Source organism: Microchirus variegatus (genome assembly GCF_963457635.1).
Source record: "Microchirus variegatus genome assembly, chromosome: 22".
Taxonomy (NCBI): domain Eukaryota; kingdom Metazoa; phylum Chordata; class Actinopteri; order Pleuronectiformes; family Soleidae; genus Microchirus; species Microchirus variegatus.
The window spans coordinates 3,064,437-3,077,366 of NC_139823.1; the positions used below are offsets into that span (position 1 = coordinate 3,064,437).

Below are 12,930 nucleotides of genomic sequence, written 5' to 3' on the forward strand. Positions count from 1 at the left end.
AAAACATTTAATTATGAATGATAAATAAATCTCAAATAAAACCTTCCAAAATTGCTGGCAGAGGAAAAAATAAATACACTTTATATGAACTCAAAATTATGTAGGAAATAAATGTATAAAGATGAAGACTAAACACATTTTCGTTAGAATTAGTTTTATAAAAGCACAATTCAGTTTCAGTTAGTTATCGTCTTTTTTATTGTTTTTATTTTTATTTCAGTTAGCGAAAATGTTTTTAGTTTTTTTTCAAATGTAGTTTTAGTTTTTTCGTTAGTTTTGGTTATCTATAACAATAATAACCTTGCAGTGAACCAGCATGTAACTTGAAACTCATCATTCATGTGATTTGCACCTGTGGTTTTCCCACTGCATCTTGTAAAAAAATGGGCTTAACTTTAGCACTTTCTTTGTACTTGCACACTTCTCACAGTCTGGACAGGCCGGAGATGAAATAAGTAAGAAGTATTTAATCTAAATCATCTGTAGTCCTCCCTCAGTTGTATCGGCTCGATCGACCCATGAAAACTTCAGAACAGGGGCTTCTCCTCTGTAAGACGATGCTATCATGTCACACTAAAGTCACTGCCCTCTAAGGTATGAACTGAAGCTGGTCCAACCAACAGGCTGCAGGATTTATTGTTGTGCTACAGGGGAGCGAAAAAAAAACACTCAGCCTTTACTGCTGTTGCTCTGCAGCGAGTCACAGCAGCAGCAACAGCCGCCACTGAACCTCACTGATGAAGTTTAGAAATCCTCGGTTACTACTTGAAGTCAGCAGATACTGTAGGTATCACAGAGAAAAAAAAAGAGGCCAGATTAGCTGCCGCCCTCCCTCCATCATATCCATCCATCTCCTTTTAATACCTTGTCCCTTTTGTCGCTCGGAAATCATATTGTTTGACAGCGTTTCCTCTGAGAACAGGAAGAGGCCGTCAGAGGAAGGAGGCTGCCTTTCCCTGGCAGATATGACTTTTAGTTCGTCTGCGACAACCCATTCCCACCACTCTGACTACTGCGCATTGTATATATATTCTTTTATGTGTGTTCTGACAATGACAGAAAGACAAAGAATTATATCCTTAAAAAAACAACTGTGAGGTCGGTACAAGGCTGGACTGGGACCAAAAAACAGCCCTGGCATGATTATGTATACGATATGCAGAGGTACACGACGTACCAGAGAATATATGCACACATTGTGTTGTTACATTGAAGAGGGTTAAACCATGTTAAACAATGGATTGACTCAGACTTTCATCTTGGGGGAGATGACAATTCTTATTTTGAAGTGAAAGTGGTTGTCAAAGAAACAAGTCTTTTCAGTGTTTAATGGAATATACTGTTTATTTATATATTTTTAGAATCGATGAATCTGTCGAGTATTCTTTTGTCCATAAAATGTAGTTCAAATGTTGAAAGTCTTAGATCAGATTTTTTATTTTTTTTGTCAAATGGAACAAAGAAAGCAAAACCATTTCAAATACAAGAATAAAAGTGGGCCATTGCAATGTCAAAGCAGGAGATGCTGCAGCAAGTGTTTGTGATATTGATCTTGTGAAGTCAGCCCAACCAGTGAAAGCACATAAAGAACTTAGACCAGGGACCAAACCTCCTTAGAAGAACCAGTATCCACTATAAGAGGCTATTCAAGGGATTGAACTACAAATTGACCTTTGAAAGCAACTCAGAATCCTCAAAGCAATACACCTCTGTTGCCTGTGAAGAAGCCAGATGATTCATTATGGTATGGTACGTGATTTGAAATTTGTAAATGAAGTGGTAGCTGACTTTCCAGTCAGACCCACATACTTTGTTAACTCAAATTCCTCCAGATGCAACACATTTTACAGTGTACGCTCTATGTGGTGCACTTTTCAGTGTTCCACTTAGTATAGAAAGTCAGGGTTTGTTTGGGTTCACATACAAAGGACAGTTGTACGAGTACAAGAGATCACCACAGGGGTTCAAACATAGTCCACACATTTTCAATAGAGTATTGAAACACAATTTGGCAGGGATGGTTCAGAAATGTAAAAAGTACAGTTGTTCAGTATGTGGATGACATTCTTATTTGTTCACAGGATAAGGAAACATGCCATGAAGATTCAGTTAAATTGCTGCAGTTATTGGCAGAAAACGGGCACAAGGTCTCTCAGAAAAAGTTAGGTAGAAGATTATGCTAGTTTAATGGAGCCTTTGAGGACTATATGATTAAAGACACTGGGAATGGCCATTGTAATCTTTGCTGGACACAGGATGAACTTTAAGAATTTGAGACAATTAAACTGACGCTAAAAGAGGCTCCAGCTTTAGCCCTTTCAGATTATTCTAAGAATTGTCTATTGCATCTACCTCAACTAGGGGTAGATATGCTTGTGCAGTTCTTTGGTAACCAACAGGTACAAGTACCCAACCTGTTTCATACTACTCCACTGCTTATTCAGAAGAGCTGGGGCTACCATTGTGTTACAGAGCAATCATGGGAGTTTCTTTAACTCATTGGCTGCCAAAGAAGTCTATAGACGTCAATTCGAATACAACCGTTCACTGCCAATGACGTCTGATGAAAGACGTCTACTCTCTTTTGGTAGTTTCTGTGTTTACAAAGTCATAAAACACACCGTTTTGTGGGTGTTTGAAAAACCTGTCAAAATTTCTGTGCTGAAAATGGCTGGCAGCCACTGAGTTAATGTATGACAAATCTGTCATGATGGGATATCTAGTGACAATTCTACCCACCAGAGTGTTAGAAATCTTTTTAACTATGGTAAATATACATTGATCTCATCTTTCCAAAGAAAGCCAAAAACAAAAGCTTGTTCAAAAAGTCTAGCAGTTTTATTGAACTCAGAGGATCAACGCCAAAACAAACCAAAACGTAGCTTCGAAAACTTAATCCAACCTGCAAAAAAAGAATAAGTGACACAAAAATCCCCCAACTCATAACAGGGGAAGTAAGATGCAACCGAAATGGCCTCACTCTCCTATTACTGCTACCTTAACTTAAAAATGAACACATTTCTCAATCTTACAATTATTTATCTTAAATAAACAAGAAAAACTCAAAAGCGAAGAATCTTGTTACCTCAGTTGTCAGAATTAACTTAACATCGTACCCAGAATACACACCATAGCAATCTTCTAGTAAATTTCAACGACACCAGTTTTGTTTCAAAAGGTGAAGAGGAAACCCAGAGGTGCAGGTTGGGGAGGGTTTTTGTAGTCCTGGCCTCTTCTCGTCAACCACTCGTTGTGAGCCAAGCGTCTTCCAATTAGCAACCGAGTGAGACCTGGTTGCTGTGATCCAACCTGAGAGATTGACAGACCAGAGACACACCCACAGCACACTCACACAGACACTTTTAAAAGGAGGAGAGAAACTGAAACTAATAGCTCTAAACAGAGTCTTGCAGAAACATGGACCATCGCATGAGTCTCTGGTTGCTGTTTTTCATCTGAGAAACGAACACAAGTGGGTTATGGTCAGAAAAGTCAACAGTTAATCCAGATCCAAGTCATTAATCAAAGAGCCACTATGATCAACCAACTTTGCGCACCTGAGCACATGTAACACACATGGGGAACAATAGAATCAGAATTGTGTGCATCTACCACTGGAATTTCAAGCACTTCAGGAGATGGAAAAACTTTTTTCAAGCCCTGTGTGTCGACCTCATCGTCCATCTCTGATAAATGAACACTTTGAGAAACTTGAGGGGTTGTTTGAATGAGACCAATGGGAGTAGGTACGTTTGTTTGAACATACGTTTGTTGATCTGAGATGAGATGACCTGGTTCATGGCAGTAGTAACACTCACATTTCTCAAGGTCAGCAGAAAGTGTATGATTGCAACAGAACTTTTGGGGAGATCTCGGCCTCCAATCTGATCGGCCAAAACTGCAGCATCTGAATAGGATGAAACTTTCTGTTCATTTAAATAAATTACCATTTTTCCCCGGTAGTCCATTTTTAAATCCCTGCAGCACAATTAACTAACTCAAAATAGCCAAGGCTCCAGCTTTACCAAAAATAACACTTTTCTCTCTTGCAAACTCTACATTTGTCTGGTGGGCAGATTTTTCACAATTACAAAATGTTTGCCTGTAGGCCTCTGGCACTAGAATAAAGAGAACACATTTAATTGTCATTGCAAAGTACAAGTAAATTGAGGTAGAAAACCTCACATCAATGCAGAAAGGTACAAAAAAACAAGAGGCAAACAACAGGCACAATATCAATTAAATTACATCCATCCAATTTTTAAAGATCATTTTTAAAAGACAGTATTGCACACGTGTATGCATTCATCAGTGTCTAGTTCGGTCTTTAGGCCTGAAGGACAGTGGCTTTAACAATGTCATAATTTGGGCTGTTTAATGAAGTATAAACTTCTTGAGCTTTTCCAATCAATTTACACTGAAGAAAGAGAGACCACACACATTCTTTGGCCAATGTAATGTGGCGGCAATACGTGCAGAGGACAGCAAATGAGGATTTGAGGGACTGTTAAGTGCAGCAGCTCAAAAAGTTAGCAATTAGTGCTAAATCAGCTTTTTTACACCCATTTAGTTTGTCTACTGTTGGTTGTAAAGCAAAGTCTTCCACCTTGAACTCCATTTAGCCACCTTTATAAATAATTACTGCCAACCAGACAAGAAGAGATCACAAATTAAACAAACAAGCTTACCCCGAGATGAATTGGACGAGCCCCCAAAATCATGTTACGGCCCTGGCCTGGGGAAACCAGGTGTGTGTGTGTCCTCGAACTGCTCCTCCTCCTCATCATCATCATCTATCCAAAGGAAGCCAAAAGTTTGTTCAAAAAGTGCAGCAGTTTTATTAAACTCAGAGGAGATCAATGCCAAAATCACAAACCAAAACTTCTCTTCAAAAACCAAACACTTCCTGCAAAAAAAAAAAAAAAAGAAACCGAAATCATTGACAGGGAGGGTTTTTGTAGTCCTGGCCTCTTCTCTTCAACCACTCATGGTGAGACAATCTTCTTCCAATTAACAGCTCACAGTGACACCTGGTTGCTGTGATCCAACCTGAGTGATTGACAGGCCAGAGACACACACACACAACACACTCACACAGACACTCTTAAAGGAGGAAACTGAAACTAACAGTACTAAACAGACCGAGAATCATAACACAAGGCTAAGACATTATCATAGGCTTTTAGAGCAAGAAGATGTCACATTGATAAGATGTTCATGGAGAATAATCCAGCTGAGAATTTAGAAACTACAGAGGATGGAGAACCACATGATTGTGTTCAAGAGGCAGAGAAATACAAGTAGCTACAAATACAAGCTCTTTCACTACTTGAGAATGATTTGGAATATTGGACTGATGGGTCCTGTTATTGTGTGGGAGATAAACTCAAGTGCTTGTTATGTGGTAGTAAAAGCCCAGGGAGTGGGGGTTTGTTGTTGAAGAAGGCTGAGGTAGTACGACAGCCTGCATCGGCACAGATTGCTGAACCTGTGGGGTTGACTGAAGCGTGTCTGTTAGCAGAAGGAAAGTGAGTGACAATGTATACAGAATCTGCATATATACACATAATGTGTGTCAATTCTATGCTATGATGAAGCCTAAGGAAATAGCAATAACTATGCGCTGCACATAAAATGAACAGGTCAAGGGTCACGCAAGGTAATACAGCGGCTGATGAAGCTGCGAAAGCAATTACAGGAGCAGATACATTGGGCAAAATGTTGTTGGTCACTCATGAAGTGGATTTGGAAGACGAAATTACACTTCACACATGTGATCTCGATGCAGGAAGCTGTTCCTGAAATAGATAAACAGTTGTGGCTCGGCCAACGTGATTCAGGAAGCACCTGGGTTAGCCCATGTTGCAAGGGGAGGAGTTAGGAGAAAGATTATGAAGGAATATGTATTTTGAGCAACCATTCTTGCTTGATCATGTCATAGGCAGGTGTACTATCTGCCTGAAACACAATGTTGGGAGGGGTGTGATGTTCCTCCTGGTTACATTCCAACGCCAAGGGGTCCTATATGTGAGAGTTAGTGGTGGATTTTGTTGACATGAGAAAACCAGTTGAATATGCTAGTTGTCATGGACAGATTTCCACGATGGACAGAGGCTTTTACAACTCACTGATAGGATGCTCAGTCAGTTGCCAAGTTTCTGTGTAAGGAGGTCATAAGCAGCTGGGGACATCCAGCTCGGATATAATCAGATAAGAAAAGAGTTTGTGGATAAAATTGGGGATTAGACAGTGTCTCTGGGCAGTTTATCATATGAATTTTTACAATATGTTAATTTGTCATTGATGTTTTCATTTGCATTTGTTGCTCTTGCAAAGATAGTGCATGGTTAGGGTGATATTAGAGGAATGTTATATTTTCTTTATTCTGTGTTTAGGGAAATCAGTGTTAGGCAGGGAAAAGTCCAATGGAGGGTCTGACGGGTTGACCAGCCTGAAATTGGACATTGGTTTGATTTGACTTTTTCTGAGGCGCCCATGTGTATTAGCTTGAGATATACTTTTGATTGAGTTTTGACTCCATACATTTGCTATATTGACAAAGGTTGTGCTGTCGTAAGCATGTATGGAAGGATCTGTTCTTTTTGTCATATTAGTGAACATGCAGAGGTGGAAAGTAACGAAATACACTTACTCAAGTTACTGTATTGAATACTTTTTTTGTGTATTTTGTATTTTTTAAGTGCAATTTAAAATCAGGATTTTGTATTTTACTTGAGTACGTATTGACTCAAGTATTGTACTTAGTTACTTGATAAATCCTATCCGTTACTGAGTAAAAATAAAAATTCAGCACAATGAAGAACTACAGGGGGGAAATATACACCAAGTATTGGTACTTTTACTTTAGTGCAATATTTTAGTACTTTTTCCACCTTTGTGAACACGTACTGTACTGGACTCTACAAGCCTCGGAGGGGGGTAACTATGAAGGGTCTAAGTGTGTCTGGTGTGTTGATCTACCTTGATGGTTGTTTGTTGTGAGGGTGTGGACCTGTGTTGTTCTTAAGTCTAGGATGTTGTCAAGTGCTGGGACCAGAGGCTAAAACTTTAATAGGCTGGATGTACAGGGCCATCTGGTTAGGGACCTTGCATCCCTCAGATTCGGCGGGTTTTTGACAGTGTTCTATTTTTTGTAATAAAGTATTTTTATATGCAAGAGAAGACGTGTCAGAGGTGGTCACTTCTTTTCATCAACACATCAATATAGAATCTGAAATTCAGGATTAGATCAGAATCTATATCATCTGTGTTCAACTCACTGTGGTCCTATATCAGTAAGAGATGTGACTTTTTCATTGTACTGTATTATTTTAATTCACTGCTGTGAGTAATATTTGATCAAAAACATGGTCATTATAAAGTGAACCTCTTGCCGTACTCTTACCCTCCTTTACAGCCTCCCTCTTTGTTTGTGATTTACTTCCACACAGAGACACAGTTCATCAACAAAACCAGGCTCCAACTGTGACCAGCGTGATATAAACGGGTATTAGGTGCATTTTGGACCACAGTCCTTTCCAATGCTCTGCAGTGGTGTTTCAGTCATGGGCTCTCCCTCACGTTCTCATGGGGGTGTTTTGTTCCTCACGTCTCCAGATAAAGAGCACAACACTCTGATTTTCCATCGTATTGCCATATATATACTTACGGAGACACTAAGGGAGGGGGAGAGACCAACAGAGGGACAGATGGTCATGGTCATTTAGACAATTTCTCACATAAGTAGTATAAGTGTCAGCAAGCAATTCCGAAAACTCTGCACACTGGGTTATAGAAGTAGCTCGTCTCTGTGAGGCAAATGGAAACAGCCGCTTTTGGATTACACTTGAAAGGAAATGAGGGGATGGTAAGAGATAACATCACCTCCCTGTTTGGCTTATTTTCACTCTCTGTGATTATGCTGTATATTCTTTTCCGACCTGGCACACCATTAAAGTAACAGGTATTCTTAACACAGATTGAGGAATGTCTATGTTTTCTGTAACATTAGGGCAGTGACTTCAGATGTGTGACGTGTTGGAAAAACCTGTCATCATTGCAACCGTCTGTCCTCTTCCTTTACGTTCTCACTAATCTTTGATCTCTACTTGCAACAGTAAAAGCTGGATTCCAGATTGTAGGTCGTTCCTCAGTGGATTTTCTTAACTCCATCAATGATGGGGGTCGTTTATGGTGCCCATAAAGCTTCCTGATAATCTCAGCTAAGATTAGAAGCAGTCTGTTGCTGCCATGTTTGGCCCAAACTCTCACTCATGGTCAAGGGGAAAAGGTGAAAGTGCACATACTAACGGGGGTATCTGATGGATGAGACTGCAGAATGTAAGAGGGTTTCATCAGTACAGAGAGAGAGAGAGAGAGCGGCAGACATCAAAGCTGCTGTTGTGCTCTTTGTGAGTGACGTCTGCTGGTTTTGTGCCACAGGCCACATGGAGACTGCTCCCTATGATCGGTCATACAACATTTGGTATGAGGCAAGAAGGAATGTAAACACACACAATGTAAAATTAATAATTCTTCTTAAAACAAAACTTACTCTCTCTGTCTCATGGGAAAATGGTTGTTCTCATGCTACTGTGTTCAGTCCTCAAGCGATTCACAGACAGGGAAGCTATTTTTATGCATATGATGCTACATACAGTACAAATATGCATCAGCAAGACTAAAGAGAACATGTTGCTGCCTCTGATTGATCATCTTTTTTCTCTTCTCTTCTCTTCTGCCCTCAGTGACACCCTTCAGCGTCTACTACTCCCCCGTTTCCCTCTCCTTCTCCCCCCTGTCTAATCTCCGTGTCTCAGGAGTGCACTCGGCCTGTGAGCAGTGATGGGCGACTGGAGCCTCCTGGGGAATTTCCTAGAGGAGGTCCAGGAACACTCCACCTCAGTCGGGAAAGTGTGGCTCACCATCCTCTTCATCTTCCGCATTCTGGTGCTGGGCACTGCCGCCGAGTCGTCCTGGGGCGACGAGCAGAGCGACTTCCTGTGCGACACTCAACAGCCCGGTTGCACCAACGTGTGCTATGACAGCGCCTTCCCCATCGCCCACATCCGCTATTGGGTGCTGCAGATCGTTTTCGTCTCCACGCCGTCCCTCATCTACATGGGCCACGCCATGCACATAGTGCGCATGGAGGAGAAGAGGCGGAGGAGGGAGCAGGAGGAGAGGGAGGAGGAAGGAAGCGAGGGTGAAGGAGACATGGAGAGAGAGAAGAAGTATCTTCAGCAGAGGGATAGCGGGATGAAAGTGGGACCTGATGGGTCTGGTCGTATTCACTTGAAAGGAGCACTGCTCCAGACTTATGTCCTGAGTATCTTGATCCGCACAGTCATGGAGGTAACCTTCGTTGTAGTGCAGTACTTGATCTATGGGGTGTTCCTCAAGGCTCTGTACCTGTGCAAGTCATGGCCCTGCCCCAACCCTGTCAACTGCTACATGTCGCGGCCTACGGAGAAGAACGTCTTCATCGTCTTCATGCTGGTTGTGGCCGGTGTGTCTCTGCTGCTCTCTGTTCTGGAGCTCTACCACCTTGGCTGGAAGAGTTTAAAAAGGTGCATACGCCACCGAGTGATACAGAGCAACAAGCACAGAGCTGTGACCGTGGCCGCGTCTGCAGCTCTGGAGCCCAACAGCCCGCCTCCACCCACCTGCACGCCACCTCCTGACTTCAGTCAGTGTCTCGCTGACTCCAGCTCCATGAGCCCCATGACCGCCATGGCCGCTCATCCCTTCAACACCAGGATGGCGCTGCAGCAGAACTCGGTCAACATGGCCACCGAGCGGCACCACAGCTGCGACAATCTGGAGGACGGGCACGACTTCCTGAGGATGAGATATGACCAGGCACCAATGGAACTGCCCAACAGCTGCTCCCAATCCCCTCCGCTGCACGTAGGCTACGTGAAGGACAAACGCCGCCTGAGCAAGACCAGTGGGAGCAGCAGCCGTGCTCGCCAAGATGACCTGGCTGTGTAGGCTCGCAGCTGGAGACAAGCAAGGGAGGAGGGTGGGTTAGAGCTTCAGAACCAGAGAGAGTGACAAAAATGGGACAACAGGTTATTTCTGTATGAGGATTTCAGAAGGTCAGCACAGGCACACTATGCAAAGGCTGAACATTTAAAGTTAGGCCTACAGAGTGAAGAAGACTATATATACATTAGAACAATGCTGAGATCTGTGAGAAATGATCTGTGACAGTTGGTCCCAGAGCTGGAAATGATGACTACACTGCAAAAAAAAAAGACATGTTATCAATCAATCAATCAATCAATCTTTATTTATATAGCCCACAGTTTACAAAACATAGTTTGTCTCACGGGACTTCACAGGGTTGGTAACATCCTCTGTCCTTAGACCTTCGACCTGTTATGGAATGAGAACTGGGGGAACAGGTGTGATACCTGAATATTGCACAATTGTATCTTTTTCTTAAACAGCTGATGCCAAAAACTGAATGAAAGAGATCAGAGTGATGTGACGCACGCTGCTTGGAGCGAGATGACTTTAAGGAATCATTCATCATAAAACTAAATATCACACACCTATAATATCAGTAATTGTGGATTATTATTTCATTTTAAGGAGAACAAGCCAAAGTGTTTTCTCTCCCACTGCAAAAAAAAAAACAAGAGATGCAATAACAGATAAATATGAACATGATCCAATAAACTGTGAAGCTTGTTGCGCATTTGCAAGGAATAAAGTTTATAAGTGCCTGATCTGTTTATATAAAAAATAATCAATTTCCACATAAAACATGTTTGACGTGTTTTTTTTCCCCTTGAGCCATGGGAAAGCTGTGACTTTGCCACTTGTTGACTCGACAAACTGATTGCACTATTAAGTACCAGTAGGCCAAAAGACAACATGTAATTCAATAAAACAGTGTGAGTAATACTTTGTCATTATTTATTTGACTGTAGCCTTAGTGTAGAAGTGGAGGGAGAATGGTGTCTGTTACAAGATGTTCCTGTTGTCAGGATGAAAAAAAGGCAAAAAATAACAGGATCCTGCTTGTTATGAGGAGATTCTGCCACTTGGTGGTGATATTGCACTGGTGTTTTTCTCCTAGAGCCATTGTATGAATATTGAATTTGACTTTATGCTTTGTATATTATAGTCAACGTCTTTGAATGTATTTCATTTTATTTTCTACTGGTTCGAAATGAACAACTTTGGAAATTTAGTTTTTAGGCTATATATACACTACTGTTCAAAAGTTGGGGTCTCCCATACAATTTTTCCAAGATTTCCATTAAAACTTAGGAATAATGATTTTTAGTCAAAATAATAATTTTGCCCTTCAAAATTTGCTTTCGTCAAAGAACCAGCAAAAGCTGTGCTAACATCATTGCACAAGGGTTTTCAAGGGTTTTCTAATCATTCGATAGCGCGATAACACAATGTTAACACAATGTACCATTAGAACACTGGAAATGGGCCTCTATACACCTATGTACATATTCCAGTAAAAACCAGACGTTTGCAGCTAGAATCGTCGTTTACCACATTAACAATGTATAGAGTGTATTAATGATTAATTTAATGTTATATTCATTGAAAAAAAGTGCTTTTCCTTCACAAATAAAGACATTTCTAAGTGACCCCAAACTTTTGAATGGTAGTGTATACATACATGTATGTGTGTATGTATGTATGTGTGTCAGAATCATAAATGTTCAGCCTACTGTACATTCACTGCAGGCGTTGGCTCTTTCACATCATTAATCAACAAATGTCATCACTAATCCACCACAACTTAATAAATCATGTCCGGTCTGACGTCTTCAGTGTGTGTGATTAACTGAAGACTATGTTTGAAGCTGTATGAATCTATTGTTTTAAAATCTCAATGTTCCATTAAACAAGCTGAGGTTACAAATAATAGTACAAATAATAAATAGAAATCAAAATTCTTACACAAGGCAATTCATAGTGCTTTACAGGCAATGAAATACATCTGAAATTAAAACACAATCAATAAAAAGATCAATTATAGAAATTAAAACATTACATTATTTAAAATCAACAAAACATTAATCATGCAGAAATTAATGTAATTTAAAATCATTATTTTAAAATGATTAAAATCATTAAAAGGAAAGTTAAAGTGGTTAAAATTGGTAATATTAGAAAGCTGTAGTAAACAATAATGTTTTCACCCCTGTTTACACAAACAGGAAGCTCTTCCTCCAGCTGAAACTGGAGTAGACGCTGTCTTGTTTGTTTTTTATTGGTGTCACTGTGTCACTCTCCACATAATCTATCCATTAACTGACCATGTAATTATATTCACAATTATTTATAATTGAGTAATGACTATTGTACTATTTTGTCAGGAAATGCCTTCCAAAAATAATCCGACGAGTTCACAGGAGGAACTGCATCATCTGCAGACTCCAATCCAAAGATAATTCATTTACAGTGAAATAAAACAGAAGACAACTGAAAACCCTTATGTTTACACTTCACAAACACACACCTGCACATACATATACAGTAAATGTATATATGTACATATATATATATATATATATTATTATTATTATTATCATTATATATATATATATATATATATATATATATACGTATATATATATATATGTACATATATACATTTACTGTATATGTATGTGCAGGTGTGTGTTTGTGATATATACATATATATTTATATATATATATTATTATTATTATTATTATTATTGTTATTATTATTATTATCATTATATATATATATATACGTATATGTGTGTGTATATATATATCTATATATCTATATATATAGATATATATATACGCGTATATATATATATGTATGTGTATGTATCCAAGCACAAAATATCATACAGTTTGAAAACTCTTTAAGTTATAAAATGCAGGTCCACGTATCTCCTCACGGGGGCAGCCTCTTAC

The 12,930-nt window shown here is 39.8% G+C and overlaps 1 protein-coding gene across 1 annotated transcript; it reads left to right on the top strand.

Moving 5' to 3' along the window:
- Window positions 1–8,844: 8,844 nt before the first annotated feature.
- gja5a (gap junction protein, alpha 5a) lies at window positions 8,845–9,993 on the top strand (the record flags this gene model as incomplete). The annotated part of the gene is made up of 1 exon (XM_083908838.1): window positions 8,845–9,993. One exon carries the CDS (start codon window positions 8,845–8,847, stop codon window positions 9,991–9,993), a length of 1,149 nt encoding a protein of 382 aa, XP_083764964.1.
- Window positions 9,994–12,930: the final 2,937 nt, after the last annotated feature.